This window comes from Cottoperca gobio, chromosome 20 (genome assembly GCF_900634415.1).
Source record: "Cottoperca gobio chromosome 20, fCotGob3.1, whole genome shotgun sequence".
NCBI classification, from domain to species: domain Eukaryota; kingdom Metazoa; phylum Chordata; class Actinopteri; order Perciformes; family Bovichtidae; genus Cottoperca; species Cottoperca gobio.
The window spans coordinates 16,603,505-16,620,659 of record NC_041374.1 but is presented as its reverse complement, the minus strand read 5'-3'; the positions used below and the strand labels follow the sequence as shown (position 1 = coordinate 16,620,659).

General features: G+C 38.5%; 1 protein-coding gene and 14 non-coding genes across 15 annotated transcripts in view; 14 read left to right on the top strand and 1 right to left on the bottom strand.

Annotated features, from left to right (window-relative positions):
* Positions 1-17,155, bottom strand: part of LOC115025740 (collagen alpha-1(XXI) chain) — a 78,175-nt gene that overhangs the window by 34,102 nt on the left and 26,918 nt on the right. Inside the window, exons 16-17 of the mRNA XM_029458196.1 lie at positions 1,727-1,780; positions 1,421-1,474 (exon numbers count right to left, since the gene is read on the bottom strand). Coding sequence (XP_029314056.1) covers positions 1,421-1,474; positions 1,727-1,780 — 108 coding nt within the window. The remainder of the gene's footprint in view (positions 1-1,420; positions 1,475-1,726; positions 1,781-17,155) is intronic.
* On the top strand, positions 2,543-2,625 carry trnal-caa (transfer RNA leucine (anticodon CAA)). The gene has a single exon. It is a non-coding gene; the product is annotated as a tRNA-Leu (tRNA).
* trnal-caa (transfer RNA leucine (anticodon CAA)) lies at positions 2,939-3,021 on the top strand. The gene has a single exon. It is a non-coding gene; the product is annotated as a tRNA-Leu (tRNA).
* trnal-caa (transfer RNA leucine (anticodon CAA)) lies at positions 3,690-3,772 on the top strand. Its single transcript has one exon. It is a non-coding gene; the product is annotated as a tRNA-Leu (tRNA).
* trnal-caa (transfer RNA leucine (anticodon CAA)) lies at positions 4,093-4,175 on the top strand. Its single transcript has one exon. It is a non-coding gene; the product is annotated as a tRNA-Leu (tRNA).
* trnal-caa (transfer RNA leucine (anticodon CAA)) lies at positions 5,353-5,435 on the top strand. Its single transcript has one exon. It is a non-coding gene; the product is annotated as a tRNA-Leu (tRNA).
* trnal-caa (transfer RNA leucine (anticodon CAA)) lies at positions 6,104-6,186 on the top strand. Its single transcript has one exon. It is a non-coding gene; the product is annotated as a tRNA-Leu (tRNA).
* On the top strand, positions 6,848-6,930 carry trnal-caa (transfer RNA leucine (anticodon CAA)). The gene has a single exon. It is a non-coding gene; the product is annotated as a tRNA-Leu (tRNA).
* Positions 7,955-8,037, top strand: trnal-caa (transfer RNA leucine (anticodon CAA)). Its single transcript has one exon. It is a non-coding gene; the product is annotated as a tRNA-Leu (tRNA).
* On the top strand, positions 8,706-8,788 carry trnal-caa (transfer RNA leucine (anticodon CAA)). Its single transcript has one exon. It is a non-coding gene; the product is annotated as a tRNA-Leu (tRNA).
* On the top strand, positions 14,614-14,696 carry trnal-caa (transfer RNA leucine (anticodon CAA)). The gene has a single exon. It is a non-coding gene; the product is annotated as a tRNA-Leu (tRNA).
* Positions 15,365-15,447, top strand: trnal-caa (transfer RNA leucine (anticodon CAA)). The gene has a single exon. It is a non-coding gene; the product is annotated as a tRNA-Leu (tRNA).
* On the top strand, positions 15,768-15,850 carry trnal-caa (transfer RNA leucine (anticodon CAA)). The gene has a single exon. It is a non-coding gene; the product is annotated as a tRNA-Leu (tRNA).
* trnal-caa (transfer RNA leucine (anticodon CAA)) lies at positions 16,163-16,245 on the top strand. The gene has a single exon. It is a non-coding gene; the product is annotated as a tRNA-Leu (tRNA).
* Positions 16,558-16,640, top strand: trnal-caa (transfer RNA leucine (anticodon CAA)). Its single transcript has one exon. It is a non-coding gene; the product is annotated as a tRNA-Leu (tRNA).

Here is a 17,155-nt window from a genome sequence, read left to right as displayed (position 1 = left end):
GGCCTGAGCTCCTGCAGCGGTGTTAATTTAATTAACTGGCAGAAGTGGAAAGTAGACCGCAAGCCAGGGTTTTTGTTATAAAAAAAAATTGGTGCCGGCCTGCGTGTCCTAGAAGATTTCAATGTCCCGGACAAATGGGAGAAATTCCCATCAAATGTTATGTGTTTATTGAACTTTAAAATATTGATAGGTAGGCTATATTAAGAGACAATCAAGAGAGTAGGCAACTTTTGTTTATAAATTAAATTTCAAATAAAATAACTCACGCATAACATTTTAATGATCTTTTTGAAAAAAGTTGAATTTCTTGATGACTCTCTGTGCAACAGCTTTTACTTGGTACCTTCATGGCTTTAAGATCCCACAGTGTGGCTACCGAAACAGATTAAAGGCCACACTATGCATTACAGGCAATAAGGCAATGAAGTTACTGCATCAAAGCGTTTCATTGTTTCATTGTCTTGAGTGCACAAATTTAGATTCTTGCAGACATGTCACATGTTAAAAAGCTAAAGTAATGAAGATCAATAGGCTAGATCTTTTTCATTGCACACAGTTTGGCTTGTTATAGCGGGAAAAGCACAGGTGTAATGGATAACATTTAAAATGACTGCATCCCATTCGCTGAGCCAGTTCCATGGTTCGGTATAGTGCTTGCTGGCTCACTGTCATGTGTAGTAAGTAAGGATCAAATCTGCTTTGAACTTTATTTTTCTCTGAACTTGATCTAAATGTCTTTATTCATCTCAGGAGTTTCACCTCTCTGAAAAGTGGATGTTCAAAAACAGAATGAATGGTTGCCTAGGAGTGGCAAGTGGCACAAAAAGATGCAAATGTGCTAAAGGCAGCCTACAGTGAGAGCCTTTCTCCACACACATGTTTCAACTTGAGTGAAAAATGCACACTTATCCCAGGTCTTTATAAATCTACTTCATAAATGTACAGAGATGAGAGGGAAAAGGAGAAAAGTTACTGATCAGCTCTGAGATCACTGAGTGTCTGAGCTGTCGCATGTAACCTACACACAGCCGATCGCCACACGCACGCAGTCAATGCTGCTGACTAACTACATCTAACATCTGTAGCTGTTTGGGGCGGATAACCCCAAACTTCATAAACAGTCCAGCAGTCAAATTTGTATGCGGTAGAAATTAACTTAATTTTCTGTCTGAACAAGCCTAGCCAGGCCTTATCAAAGGATATCGAGGAGCGAATCCCTGCAACAAGGTTCCGACATATAGTAGAAGGTTTTACCAGAAGAGTGGAGGTTGTTATAGCAACATACAGAATACATCTCTACAGTTTTGGAATGACATGCTCCAAACAATCAACCAGTGTAATGTCTGGATGTACACATATGTTGGGACATGTCGTGTATGTGTCTCCCACCTGGTCTCCCAAAGCTACAGTCTGCACTGACCTTTGGTCCTAGTGGCCCAACCAGTCCGCCGGTGCCTGGTAGTCCTGGCTCCCCCTGGTTGGACAATAAGCAGCAGCAAATTTCAACACTTGTACAGTAATTATCTTACTCACTTCAAACACTTCATTAGAGACTATAATTAAATATGTAATGTGCATCTGGCTTGATGTTGTTACATCTGGCATAATAATTTGATTTCATTAACTGGCACCTCATATTTCATGCTTTCACATCCTTTAACTGTCATTTACGCTGGATAAATGCATATTGTAGATAGACCTACTGTTAAATAAAATTGGATCTTACCATTAGACCAGCTTCTCCTGGAGGTCCCAGCTCACCTCTCTCACCAAGAAGACCCTGTATACAAAAAAGTTGACTAATATTTTGCAGGTTTTCTTCTCAAGTCAGTACGTCGCTCATCAATCAAGGTCTGGAAAATTATTTGAATTACTTTTGCGATCAGTGACACGATCGGGCAGCTGGCTGATTGTATTTAATGTTAGAGTATATTCTGTTAGAGCAAGATATAAAATGTGCCAATGTATTAGTCTGTTTTACTAAGAATTTACTGTCTTTCATAACTCGTCAAGCAAGCTACATGTTCGATGAGCAAAACCGGAACAGGATTTATTGAAATCCTTCCTATGACTTTCTGCTTGGGAACTAAGACGTAAAAAGTGCCGATTTATTAATCTGCTGAGAATTCACTGAATTGGATTAACCATGATGGCAGAGTGGTTCAGATGTTGGACTTAAATTCCAATCGACTTCAGTCCTTTAAACTCAGCTCCTGTAAATTAAATATATCTAATTATCATAATAACAGACTTCTGAGAAAACAATGTGAATCTGCTAAACTAGAATGTAGCTCTTCAAACAAGCTACTGTGTTTGATGAGCAGAACTGGAACAGGTTTTGTTAAAATTACCCATACCCAACCCTAGCCATTTAATATATCCAATAATTAATTATTGTGTTACTCACAGCCTCGCAGCCACTGGGTTGTGCATGTTGGATTAACGAGTCTATTTCCTATGACTTTAGATGAAACATGTCTTTAAGATTCTTTAAGATGTATTAGTCTGCTGAGAATTCAGTGCCTTCGATGTAGAGAAAAGTACCAGGAAGGCCGAGAGGGTAAGGCGTTGGACTCAAGTTCCAATGGACATCAGTCCTCGTGGGTTCAAACCCCACTCCTGGTATACACATACCATTTAAATAGATTAAATTCATCCAAATAAAAATATATTGAGAAAACAATGTGAATCTGCTAAGCTAGCATGTAGCTCGTCAAGTAAGCTAAATGTTCAACGAGCAAAACCAGTAAAAGATTTGTTAAAATGACCCATACCCAGCCATTCAATATATCTAATTATTGTTTTACTCGCAACCACTGGGTTGTGCATGTTGGATTAACAAGTCTATTTCCTATGACTTTAGATAAAACATGTCTTTAAGATTCTTTAAGATGTATTAGTCTGCTGAGAATTCAGCGCCTTCGATGAGGAGAAAAGTACCAGGATGGCCGAGTGGTTAAGGTGTTGGACTCAAGTTCCGATGGACATCAGTCCTCGTGGGTTCAAACCCCACTCCTGGTATAAACATACCATTTAAATATATACATTCATCCAAATAAAAATATATTGAGACAACAATGTGAACCTGCTAAGCTAGCATGTAGCTCGTCAAGCAAGCTAAATGTTCAATGAGCAAAACCAGTACAAGATTGGTTAAAATGACCCATACCCAGCCATTGAATATATCTAATTATTGTTTTACTCGCAACCACTGGATTGTGCATGTTGGATTAACAGATCTATTTCCTATGAGTCTATTTCCTATGACTTTAGATGAAACATGTCTTTAAGATTCTTTAAGATGTATTAGTCTGCTGAGAATTCAATGTCTTCGATGTAGAGAAAAGTACCAGGAAGGCGGAGAGGGTAAGGCGTTGAACTCAAGTTCCAATGGAAATCTTTTCTCTTCTAATAAAAATATATTGAGACAACAATGTGAACCTGCTAAGCTAGCATGTAGCTCGTCAAGCAAGCTAAATGTTCAATGAGCAAAACCAGTACAAGATTGGTTAAAATGACCCATACCCAGCCATTGAATATATCTAATTATTGTTTTACTTGCAACCACTGGGTTGTGCATGTTGGATTAACAAGTCTATTTCCTATGACTTTAGATGAAACATGTCTTTAAGATTCTTTAAGATGTATTAGTCTGCTGAGAATTTAGCGCCTTCGATGTAGAGAAAAGTACCAGGATGGCCGAGTGGTTAAGGCGTTGGACTCAAGTTCCAATGGACATCAGTCCTCGTGGGTTCGAACCCCACTCCTGGTATAAACATACCATTTAAATATATAAATTCATCCAAATAAAAATATGTTGAGAAAACAATGTGAATCTGCTAAGCTAGCTCGTCAAGCAAGCTAAATGGTCGATGAGCAAAACCAGTACAAGATTGGTTAAAATTACCCATACCCAGCCATTGAATATATCTAATTATTTTTTTACTCGCAACCACTGGATTGTGCATATTGGATTAACAGATCTATTTCCTATGAGTCTATTTCCTATGACTTTAGATGAAACATGTCTTTAAGATTCTTTAAGATGTATTAGTCTGCTGAGAATTCAGTGCCTTCGATGTAGAGAAAAGTACCAGGAAGGCCGAGAGGGTAAGGCGTTGGACTCAAGTTCCAATGGACAACAGTCCTCGTGGGTTCAAACCCCACTCCTGGTATAAACATACCATTTAAATATTGTGAAGTAAATAAACTCCTGATTGTATTGTGTCACATTTAATGATTATCACATGTACTCGTCCACCTCAATCAAATTAATTATTGCACAACATGTATTTCTGCACAAATGTATAATGAGCACTATATTAGTTATGAATGTGAAGCACTGTAGGTTCTCTTCAAGAAGTTTCAGGTCTACCTCCATCTCGCCACAACAAGACGGCCCACCAAGGGGCATAACCGCGGCAACATGGACCAATGAGGGACGACGACACCCTTCTGTAGAGAATATAGCAAAATGTTTATGATGTTTTTGTACCACTTTTACTTTTACCAACAGACAGCTAACTGGCTCTTTATTGATTCGGACTGTGGACTTGGTGTGTGAAAGTGTCCTCGGCTGAGGGTATTTTTTGAAATGCTGTCATCATCACTTTAAATAAATAAGTATCTTGATCAACTAGAAGTTTACTGGATTCAATTGAAAGACTATCACAGCGCCCTTTGGGCTTTAAAACCCAACAATGTATAAATTCATCCTAATAAAAATATATTGAGAAAACAATGTGAATCTGCTAAGCTAGCATGTAGCGCATCAAGCAAGCTAAATGTTCAATGAGCAAAACCAGAAAAAGATTGGTTAAAATTACCCATACCCAGCCATTGACTATATCTAATTATTGTTTTACTCGCAACCACTGGATTGTGCATGTTGGATTAACAAATCTATTTCCTATGAGTCTATTTCCTATGACTTTAGATGAAACATGTCTTTAAGATTCTTTAAGATGTATTAGTCTGCTGAGAATTCAGTGCCTTCGATGTAGAGAAAAGTACCAGGAAGGCCGAGAGGGTAAGGCGTTGGACTCAAGTTCCAATGGAAATCTTTTCTCTTCTAATAAAAATATATTGAGACAACAATGTGAACCTGCTAAGCTAGCATGTAGCTCGTCAAGCAAGCTAAATGTTCAATGAGCAAAACCAGTACAAGATTGGTTAAAATTACCCATACCCAGCCATTGAATATATCTAATTATTGTTTTACTTGCAACCACTGGGTTGTGCATGTTGGATTAACAAGTCTATTTCCTATGACTTTAGATGAAACATGTCTTTAAGATTCTTTAAGATGTATTAGTCTGCTGAGAATTTAGCGCCTTCGATGAAGAGAAAAGTGCCAGGATGGCCGAGTGGTTAAGGCGTTGGACTCAAGTTCCAATGGACATCAGTCCTTGTGGGTTCAAACCCCACTCCTGGTATAAACATACCATTTAAATATATACATTCATCCAAATAAAAATATATTGAGACAACAATGTGAACCTGCTAAGCTAGCATGTAGCTCGTCAAGCAAGCTAAATGTTCAATGAGCAAAACCAGTACAAGATTGGTTAAAATGACCCATACCCAGCCATTGAATATATCTAATTATTGTTTTACTCGCAACCACTGGATTGTGCATGTTGGATTAACAGATCTATTTCCTATGAGTCTATTTCCTATGACTTTAGATGAAACATGTCTTTAAGATTCTTTAAGATGTATTAGTCTGCTGAGAATTCAATGTCTTCGATGTAGAGAAAAGTACCAGGAAGGCGGAGAGGGTAAGGCGTTGAACTCAAGTTCCAATGGAAATCTTTTCTCTTCTAATAAAAATATATTGAGACAACAATGTGAACCTGCTAAGCTAGCATGTAGCTCGTCAAGCAAGCTAAATGTTCAATGAGCAAAACCAGTACAAGATTGGTTAAAATGACCCATACCCAGCCATTGAATATATCTAATTATTGTTTTACTTGCAACCACTGGGTTGTGCATGTTGGATTAACAAGTCTATTTCCTATGACTTTAGATGAAACATGTCTTTAAGATTCTTTAAGATGTATTAGTCTGCTGAGAATTTAGCGCCTTCGATGTAGAGAAAAGTACCAGGATGGCCGAGTGGTTAAGGCGTTGGACTCAAGTTCCAATGGACATCAGTCCTCGTGGGTTCGAACCCCACTCCTGGTATAAACATACCATTTAAATATATAAATTCATCCAAATAAAAATATGTTGAGAAAACAATGTGAATCTGCTAAGCTAGCTCGTCAAGCAAGCTAAATGGTCGATGAGCAAAACCAGTACAAGATTGGTTAAAATTACCCATACCCAGCCATTGAATATATCTAATTATTTTTTTACTCGCAACCACTGGATTGTGCATATTGGATTAACAGATCTATTTCCTATGAGTCTATTTCCTATGACTTTAGATGAAACATGTCTTTAAGATTCTTTAAGATGTATTAGTCTGCTGAGAATTCAGTGCCTTCGATGTAGAGAAAAGTACCATGAAGGCCGAGAGGGTAAGGCGTTGGACTCAAGTTCCAATGGAAATCTTTTCTCTTCTAATAAAAATATATTGAGACAACAATGTGAACCTGCTAAGCTAAAATGTAACTCGTCAAGCAAGCTAAATGTTCAATGAGCAAAACCAGTACAAGATTGGTTAAAATTACCCATACCCAGCCATTGAATATATCTAATTATTGTTTTACTTGCAACCACTGGGTTGTACATGTTGGATTAACAAGTCTATTTCCTATGACTTTAGATGAAACATGTCTTTAAGATTCTTTAAGATGTATTAGTCTACTGAGAATTCAGTGCCTTCGATGAGGAGAAAACTACCAGGATGGCCGAGTGGTTAAGGCGTTGGACTCAAGTTCCAATGGACATCAGTCCGCGTGGATTCAAACCCCACTCCTGGTATAAACAAACCATTTAAATATATACATTCATCCAAATAAAAATATATTGAGACAACAATGTGAACCTGCTAATATAGCATGTAGCTCGTCAAGCAAGCTAAATGTTCAATGAGCAAAACCAGTACAAGATTGGTTAAAATTACCCATACCCAGCCATTGAATATATCTAATTATTGTTTTACTCGCAACCACTGGATTGTGCATGTTGGATTAACAGATCTATTTCCTATGAGTCTATTTCCTATGACTTTAGATGAAACATGTCTTTAAGATTCTTTAAGATGTATTAGTCTGCTGAGAATTCAGTGTCTTCGATGTAGAGAAAAGTACCAGGAAGGCCGAGAGGGTAAGGCGTTGGACTCAAGTTCCAATGGAAATCTTTTCTCTTCTAATAAAAATATATTGAGACAACAATGTGAACCTGCTAAGCTAGCATGTAGCTCGTCAAGCAAGCTAAATGTTCGATGAGCAAAACCAGTACAAGATTGGTTAAAATTACCCATACCCAGCCATTGAATATATCTAATTATTGTTTTACTCGCAACCACTGGATTGTGCATATTGGATTAACAGATCTATTTCCTATGAGTCTATTTCCTATGACTTTAGATGAAACATGTCTTTAAGATTCTTTAAGATGTATTAGTCTGCTGAGAATTCAGTGCCTTCGATGTAGAGAAAAGTACCAGGAAGGCCGAGAGGGTAAGGCGTTGGACTCAAGTTCCAATGGAAATCTTTTCTCTTCTAATAAAAATATATTGAGAAAACAATGTGAACCTGCTAAGCTAGCATGTAGCTCGTCAAGCAAGCTAAATGTTCAATGAGCAAAACCAGTACAAGATTGGTTAAAATTACCCATACCCAGCCATTGAATATATCTAATTATTGTTTTACTTGCAACCACTGGGTTGTGCATGTTGGATTAACAAGTCTATTTCCTATGACTTCAGATGAAACATGTCTTTAAGATTCTTTAAGATGTATTAGTCTACTGAGAATTCAGTGCCTTCGATGAGGAGAAAACTACCAGGATGGCCGAGTGGTTAAGGCGTTGGACTCAAGTTCCAATGGACATCAGTCCTCGTGGGTTCAAACCCCACTCCTGATATAAACATACCATTTAAATATATACATTCATCCAAATAAAAATATATTGAGACAACAATGTGAACCTGCTAAGTTAGCATGTAGCTCGTCAAGCAAGCTAAATGTTCGATGAGCAAAACCAGTACAAGATTGGTTAAAATTACCCATACCCAGCCATTGAATATATCTAATTATTGTTTTACTCGCAACCACTGGATTGTGCATATTGGATTAACAGATCTATTTCCTATGAGTCTATTTCCTATGACTTTAGATGAAACATGTCTTTAAGATTCTTTAAGATGTATTAGTCTGCTGAGAATTCAGTGCCTTCGATGTAGAGAAAAGTACCAGGAAGGCCGAGAGGGTAAGGCGTTGGACTCAAGTTCCAATGGAAATCTTTTCTCTTCTAATAAAAATATATTGAGACAACAATGTGAACCTGCTAAGCTAGCATGTAGCTCGTCAAGCAAGCTAAATGTTCAATGAGCAAAACCAGTACAAGATTGGTTAAAATTACCCATACCCAGCCATTGAATATATCTAATTATTGTTTTACTTGCAACCACTGGGTTGTGCATGTTGGATTAACAAGTCTATTTCCTATGACTTTAGATGAAACATGTCTTTAAGATTCTTTAAGATGTATTAGTCTGCTGAGAATTCAGTGCCTTCGATGTAGAGAAAAGTACCAGGAAGGCCGAGAGGGTAAGGCGTTGGACTCAAGTTCCAATGGACAACAGTCCTCGTGGGTTCAAACCCCACTCCTGGTATAAACATACCATTTAAATATTGTGAAGTAAATAAACTCCTGATTGTATTGTGTCACATTTAATGATTATCACATGTACTCGTCCACCTCAATCAAATTAATTATTGCACAACATGTATTTCTGCACAAATGTATAATGAGCACTATATTAGTTATGAATGTGAAGCACTGTAGGTTCTCTTCAAGGAGTTTCAGGTCTACCTCCATCTCGCCACAACAAGACGGCCCACCAAGGGGCATAACCGCGGCAACATGGACCAATGAGGGACGACGACACCCTTCTGTAGAGAATATAGCAAAATGTTTATGATGTTTTTGTACCACTTTTACTTTTACCAACAGACAGCTAACTGGCTCTTTATTGATTCGGACTGTGGACTTGGTGTGTGAAAGTGTCCTCGGCTGAGGGTATTTTTTGAAATGCTGTCATCATCACTTTAAATAAATAAGTATCTTGATCAACTAGAAGTTTACTGGATTCAATTGAAAGACTATCACAGCGCCCTTTGGGCTTCAAAACCCAACAATATATAAATTCATCCTAATAAAAATATATTGAGAAAACAATGTGAATCTGCTAAGCTAGCATGTAGCTCATCAAGCAAGCTAAATGTTCAATGAGCAAAACCAGTAAAAGATTGGTTAAAATTACCCATACCCAGCCATTGAATATATCTAATTATTGTTTTACTCGCAACCACTGGATTGTGCATGTTGGATTAACAAATCTATTTCCTATGAGTCTATTTCCTATGAATTTAGATGAAACATGTCTTTAAGATTCTTTAAGATGTATTAGTCTGCTGAGAATTCAGTGCCTTCGATGTAGAGAAAAGTACCAGGAAGGCCGAGAGGGTAAGGCGTTGGACTCAAGTTCCAATGGCCAACAGTCCTCCTGGGTTCAAACCCCACTCCTCGTATAAACATACCATTTAAATAGATTAAATTCATCCAGGCATGCTGGTATGGTTACGGTAAGCGCGTCATTTCCGGTTGTTAATGTTTCTGTGTTGTTGGTAGCATACTTCGGCAGCTCCAGTTTGACCCAGTTAATGTTGTTATATTCTTGATCACATCGGCTAATTACCTGTCATCTATCTAAACCTATACTTGTACTTCCTAAGCACTTACAACTCTCTCCTTATCCTCCTTCTCTTAGCGACTCTCGCTAAATCCTCAATTATTTACGCTCTGTTCGGCTCTGCTAACGTTAGCTGCTGCAGCTCGGCAGCTAGCGATGGCATCTCCCTCTTCTGCTCTCTCCTGCTCGGTGTGTTTCATGTTTAGCTATTGCTCGGCCTCCTTTAGTGATAATGGTACGTGTATTAAATGTAGTTTATACGCAGGGTTGGAGGCGAGTTTTAGAGGGATAGATGAGCGGCTCCGCACCATGGCTAGTCAGCGGTTAGCAAGTGTAGCTGTTAGCAAGCCCCCTATAGTCGGTGCGGGTCGACCAGTGGTATCTCCTGTTAGCCGTCCCGCGGCGGGACCCGAGCAGCCGGGAGACTGGGTGACTGTCCGAAAGAAGTGTTATCAGAAGCCCACGGTTCACCACCAACCGCTTGCTGTTTCTAACAGATTCTCCCCACTCAGTGACACACCAGCTGAGAAGCCAACTCTGGTTATCGGTAGCTCAATTTTGAGATACGTTCATTTTGAGACACCAGCGACGACAGTCACGTGCATTCCGGGGGCCAGAGCGGGCGACATAGAAGCACATTTGAAACTGCTGGCTAAGGCTAAACGTAAATACAGTAAGATTGTTATTCACGTCGGCGGTAATGACACGCGATTGCGTCAATCGGAGTGTACTAAAGTTAATGTGGAGTCGGTGTGTACATTTGCCAAAACAATGTCGGACTCCGTAGTTTTCTCTGGTCCTCTGCCAAATCTTTTGAATGATGACATGTTTAGCCGCATGTCATCATTCCGTCGCTGGCTCTCACGGTGGTGTCCAGATAATGATGTGGGCTTCGTAGACAATTGGCGGACTTTCTGGGGAAGGCCTGGTCTGATTAGGAGTGACGGCATCCATCCTACTTTGGCTGGAGCAGATCTCATATCCAATAATATTACACAGTCTATTAGTGGACCTAATCCATGACAACCCAGAGTTGAGACCAGGACAAAGAGTTGTAGTCTTACACACTTCTCTGTGCTTCTTTCCGGGCAGTCACCCACTCAAATCCCCATAGTGACTGTGTCTGCCCCACGACCACTGAAACTAATCAAGTCTATGGTTAACAGAAGAGGAGTTATACATGAAAACCTAATTAAAATAAACACCACCACTGCAAAAGTGCAACTAAATCAAAAAATTAAATGTGGGCTCTTAAACATCAGATCTTTATCAACGAAAGCTGGATTGGTAAATGATTTAATATCAGATAATAAGATTGATTTATTTTGTCTCACTGAAACCTGGCTGAGACATGAAGAATATGTCAGTCTAAATGAATCTACTCCACCTGGTCATATTAATACTCACATTCCTCGAGGTACTGGCCGAGGAGGTGGAGTTGGGGCCATATTTGACTCAAACCTCTTGATCAATCCTAAGCCTAAACTAAAATATAACTCTTTTGAAAGCCTTGTTCTTACGCTCTCAAACCCAACATGGAAAAACAATAAAGCCAGTTTTATTTGTTACTGTGTACCGCCCTCCTGGTCCGTACTCTGAATTTCTATCTGAATTCTCAGAATTTTTATCAAATTTAGTCCTTAAAACAGATAAAGTAATTATTGTAGGTGACTTTAATATTCATGTGGATGTTGATAGTGACGGCCTTAATAATGCATTTATCTCAATATTAGATTCAATTGGGTTCAGTCAAAATGTACATGAACCAACTCACTGTTTAAACCACACTCTGGACCTTGTTCTGGGATATGGTGTTGAAATTGAAAGTTTATCAGTGTGTCCACATAATCCTCTTTTATCAGACCATTTTTAATAACTTTTGAAGTCCTGTTACTGGACTACAAGCCAGTAGGCAAAATATCCTACGCTCGATGTTTATCTGAAAGTGCTGTGACTAAATTTAAGGAAGTGATTCCATCAGCACTTGATTCAATACCAGGACTCAATATCAATATAACAGAGGACTCCAATGCTAACTTTAGTCCCTCCCAAATTAATCATCTTGTTGATAGCGCTGCAGCCTCACTGCGAATAACACTCGACTCTGTCGCTCCTCTTAAGAAGAAGATCATAAAACAGAAAAAGAAAGCTCCATGGCTTAATTTACAAATCCGCAAACTAAAACAAAAGTCGAGAAATCTTGAAAGTAAATGGCGTTCCACTAAATTGGAAGAATCTCGTTTAGTCTGGTTAGATCATCTTAAAACGTATAAGAAGGCTCTCCGTAATGCCAGAGCAGCTTATTACTCTTCCTTAATAGAAGAAAATAAGAACAACCCCAGGTTTCTTTTCAGCACTGTAGCCAGGCTGACAGAGAGCCACAGCTCTACAGAGCTTTCTGTTCCTATATCTCTCAGTAGTGACGACTTTATGAGTTTCTTTAACGATAAAATTATAATTATTAGAGACAAAATTAATCTCCTCCTGACCTCAATTGGTAATGACTTAACTTCAACTGTTGGAATTTTAAAAACATCTGTAACTCCTGAAATATATCTAGACTGTTTTACTCCAATCAACCTTAACCAACTAACTTCAACAATCTCATCGTCTAAACCATCAACCTGTCTTTTAGACCCGATTCCAACTAAACTGTTTAAAGAAGTTTTACCCTTAATTAACACTTCGTTATTAAATATGATCAACCTGTCTCTATTATCTGGCTACGTACCAAAATCCTTTAAAGTAGCTGTAATAAAACCACTTCTTAAAAAGCCTGGTCTTGATCCAGAGGTTTTAGCCAACTATAGGCCGATATCTAACCTTCCCTTCCTCGCTAAAATCCTTGAGAAAGCAGTCGCAAAACAGTTGTGTGACTTTTTACATAATAATAGTTTATTTGAGGTTTTTCAATCTGGATTTAGAGTTCATCATAGCACAGAGACGGCACTGGTGAAAGTTACCAATGACCTTCTATTGGCTTCAGACAAAGGACTCGTCTCTGTTCTTGTCTTGTTAGACCTCAGTGCTGCTTTCGACACTGTTGATCATGACATTCTACTACAGAGACTGGAACATTGTGTTGGCATAAAAGGAACCGCACTAAGCTGGTTCAAGTCCTATTTATCTGAGCGATCTCAATTTGTACTTGTTAACGATAAATCCTCCATGACAGCCAAAGTCAGTCTTGGAGTTCCGCAGGGTTCTGTACTTGGACCGATTCTATTCACCTTATATATGCTTCCTTTGGGCAATATTATAAGGAACCACTCTATAAACTTTCATTGTTATGCGGATGATACCCAATTATATCTATCAATTAAACCAGATGAAACCAATCAATTGGCTAAACTTCAAGCATGCCTTAAGGACATAAAAACTTGGATGTCTAGCAACTTTTTGATGTTAAACACAGACAAAACTGAAGTTATTATACTTGGCCCTAAACGCCTCCGAAACGCATTTTCTAATGACATAGAAGCTCTGGATGGCATTAACTTGGCCTCCAGCACCACTGTAAGGAATCTTGGCGTCATCTTTGATCAAGATCTGTCGTTTAACTCCCACATAAAACAAATCTCAAGGACTGCCTTCTTTCATCTACGTAACATTGCAAAAATAAGACACATCCTGTCTCAAAATGATGCAGAAAAACTAGTCCATGCATTTGTTACTTCAAGGCTGGATTACTGCAACTCATTGTTATCAGGTTGTCCAAAAAGCTTCCAGCTTCCAGTTTGTGTTCGGGAGGCAGACACACTCTCCACATTTAAGAGTAGGCTAAAGACTTTCCTTTTTGATAAAGCTTATAGTTAGGGCTGGCTCAGGTTTGCCCTGGATCAGCCCCTAGTTATGCTGCTATAGGCTTAGACTGCCGGGGGACACCTCCCTGCTCTCTTCCTTCTCTCCCTCTCTCTTCTTCTCCCTCTCTTCTTCTCCCTCTCTATCTGTATGCATTTATGTAAATGTATGTTACTAACTCACCATCCGGGGTATCATCCCCGGAGTGTCTGTCTCTCATGTGGCAGGTTGCCACTGATAAAGTTTACGTCAGGATCATGAATCGTGACAGCGCCTGCTGACCTGGTCCTGCTGGACACCGGGAAGCCTTATTGACATTTTCCTGGATTCATCCAAACTTTCTATTTCTTTTTTTTTTCCAACACAACATAATTTCTGTAAAATGTTGTATTTGTACTATGTTGTTTATCCTGTACACACGACATCTATTGCACGTCTGTCCGTCCTGGGAGAGGGATCCCTCCTCAGTTGCTCTCCCTGAGGTTTCTTCCATTTTTTCCCCTTTAATTTTGGGGTTTCTTTTAGGAAGTTTTTCCTTGTGCGATGCGAGGGTCTAAGGACAGAGGATGTTGTAACCTGTACAATCTGTAAAGCACACTGAGACAAATGTATAATTTGTGATATTGGGCTATACAAATAAATTTGATTTGATTTGATTTGATCCAAATAAAAATATATTGAGAAAACAATGTGAATCTGCTAAGCTAGCATGTAGCTCGTCAAGCAAGCTAAATGTTCAATGAGCAAAACCAGTACAAGATTGGTTAAAATTACTCATACCCAGCCATTGAATATATCTAATTATTGTTTTACTTGCAACCACTGGGTTGTGCATGTTGGATTAACAAGTCTATTTCCTATGACTTTAGATGAAACATGTCTTTAAGATTCTTTAAGATGTATTAGTCTGCTGAGAATTTAGCGCCTTCGATGAAGAGAAAAGTACCAGGATGGCAGAGTGGTTAAGGCGTTGGACTCAAGTTCCAATGGACATTAGTCCTCGTGGGTTCAAACCCCACTCCTGGCATAAACATACCATTTAAATATATACATTCATCCAAATAAAAATATATTGAGACAACAATGTGAACCTGCTAAGCTAGCATGTAGCTCATCAAGCAAGTTAAATGTTCAATGAGCAAAACCAGTACAAGATTGGTTAAAATTACCCATACCCAGCCATTGAATATATCTAATTATTGTTTTACTCGCAACCACTGGATTGTGCATGTTGGATTAACAGATCTATTTCCTATGAGTCTATTTCCTATGACTTTAGATGAAACATGTCTTTAAGATTCTTTAAGATGTATTAGTCTGCTGAGAATTCAGTGCCTTCGATGTAGAGAAAAGTACCAGGAAGGCCGAGAGGGTAAGGCGTTGGACTCAAGTTCCAATGGAAATCTTTTCTCTTCTAATAAAAATATATTGAGACAACAATGTGAACCTGCTAAGCTAGCATGTAGCTCGTCAAGCAAGCTAAATGTTCAATGAGCAAAATCAGTACAAGATTGGTTAAAATTACCCATACCCAGCCATTGAATATATCTAATTATTGTTTTACTTGCAACCACTGGGTTGTGCATGTTGGATTAACAAGTCTATTTCCTATGAATTTAGATGAAACATGTCTTTAAGATTCTTTAAGATGTATTAGTCTGCTGAGAATTTAGCGCCTTCGATGAAGAGAAAAGTACCAGGATGGCCGAATGGTTAAGGCGTTGGACTCAAGTTCCAATGGACATCAGTCCTCGTGGGTTCAAACCCCACTCCTGTTATGAACATACCATTTAAATATATAAATTCATCCAAATAAAAATATGTTGAGAAAACAATGTGAATCTGCTAAGCTAGCTCGTCAAGCAAGCTAAATGTTCGATGAGCAAAACCAATACAAGATTGGTTAAAATTACCGATACCCAGCCATTGAATATATCTAATTATTTTTTTACTCGCAACCACTGGATTGTGCATATTGGATTAACAGATCTATTTCCTATGAGTCTATTTCCTATGACTTTAGATGAAACATGTCTTTAAGATTCTTTAAGATGTATTAGTCTGCTGAGAATTTAGCGCCTTCGATGAAGAGAAAAGTACCAGGATGGCAGAGTGGTTAAGGCGTTGGACTCAAGTTCCAATGGACATTAGTCCTCGTGGGTTCAAACCCCACTCCTGGTATAAACATACCATTTAAATATATACATTCATCCAAATAAAAATATATTGAGACAACAATGTGAACCTGCTAAGCTAGCATGTAGCTCATCAAGCAAGCTAAATGTTCAATGAGCAAAACCAGTACAAGATTGGTTAAAATTACCCATACCCAGCCATTGAATATATCTAATTATTGTTTTACTCGCAACCACTGGATTGTGCATGTTGGATTAACAAGTCTATTTCCTATGACTTTAGATGAAACATGTCTTTAAGATTCTTTAAGATGTATTAGTCTGCTGAGAATTTAGCGCCTTCGATGAAGAGAAAAGTACCAGGATGGCGGAGTGGTTAAGGCGTTGGACTCAAGTTCCAATGGACATTAGTCCTCGTGGGTTCAAACCCCACTCCTGGTATAAACATACCATTTAAATATATACATTCATCCAAATAAAAATATGTTGAGACAACAATGTGAGCCTGCTAAGCTAGCATGTAGCTCATCAAGCAAGCTAAATGTTCAATGAGCAAAACCAGTACAAGATTGGTTAAAATTACCCATACCCAGCCATTGAATATATCTAATTATTGTTTTACTTGCAATCACTGGGTTGTGCATGTTGGATTAACAAGTCTATTTCCTATGACTTTAGATGAAACATGTCTTTAAGATTCTTTAAGATGTATTAGTCTGCTGAGAATTCAGCGCCTTCGATGAAGATAAAAGTACCAGGATGGCCGAGTGGTTAAGGCGTTGGACTCAAGTTCCAATGGACATCAGTCCTCGTGGGTTCAAACCCCACTCCTGGTATAAACATACCATTTAAATATATACATTCATCCAAATAAAAATATATTGAGAAAACAATGTGAACCTGCTAAGCTAGAATGTAGCTCGTCAAGCAAGCTAAATGTTCAATGAGCAAAACCAGTACAAGATTGGTTAAAATTACCCATACCCAGCCATTGAATATATCTAATTATTGTTTTACTCGCAACCACTGGATTGTGCATGTTGGATTAACAGATCTATTTCCTATGAGTCTATTTCCTATGACTTTAGATAAAACATGTCTTTAAGATTCTTTAAGATGTATTAGTCTGCTGAGAATTCAGTGCCTTCGATGTAGAGAAAAGTACCAGGAAAGCCGAGAGGGTAAGGCGTTGGACTCAAGTTCCAATGGAAATCTTTTCTCTTCTAATAAAAATATATTGAGACAACAATGTGAACCTGCTAAGCTAGCATGTGGCTCGTCAAGCAAGCTAAATGTTCGATGAGCAAAACCAGTACAAGATTGGTTAAAATTACCCATACCAAGCCATTGA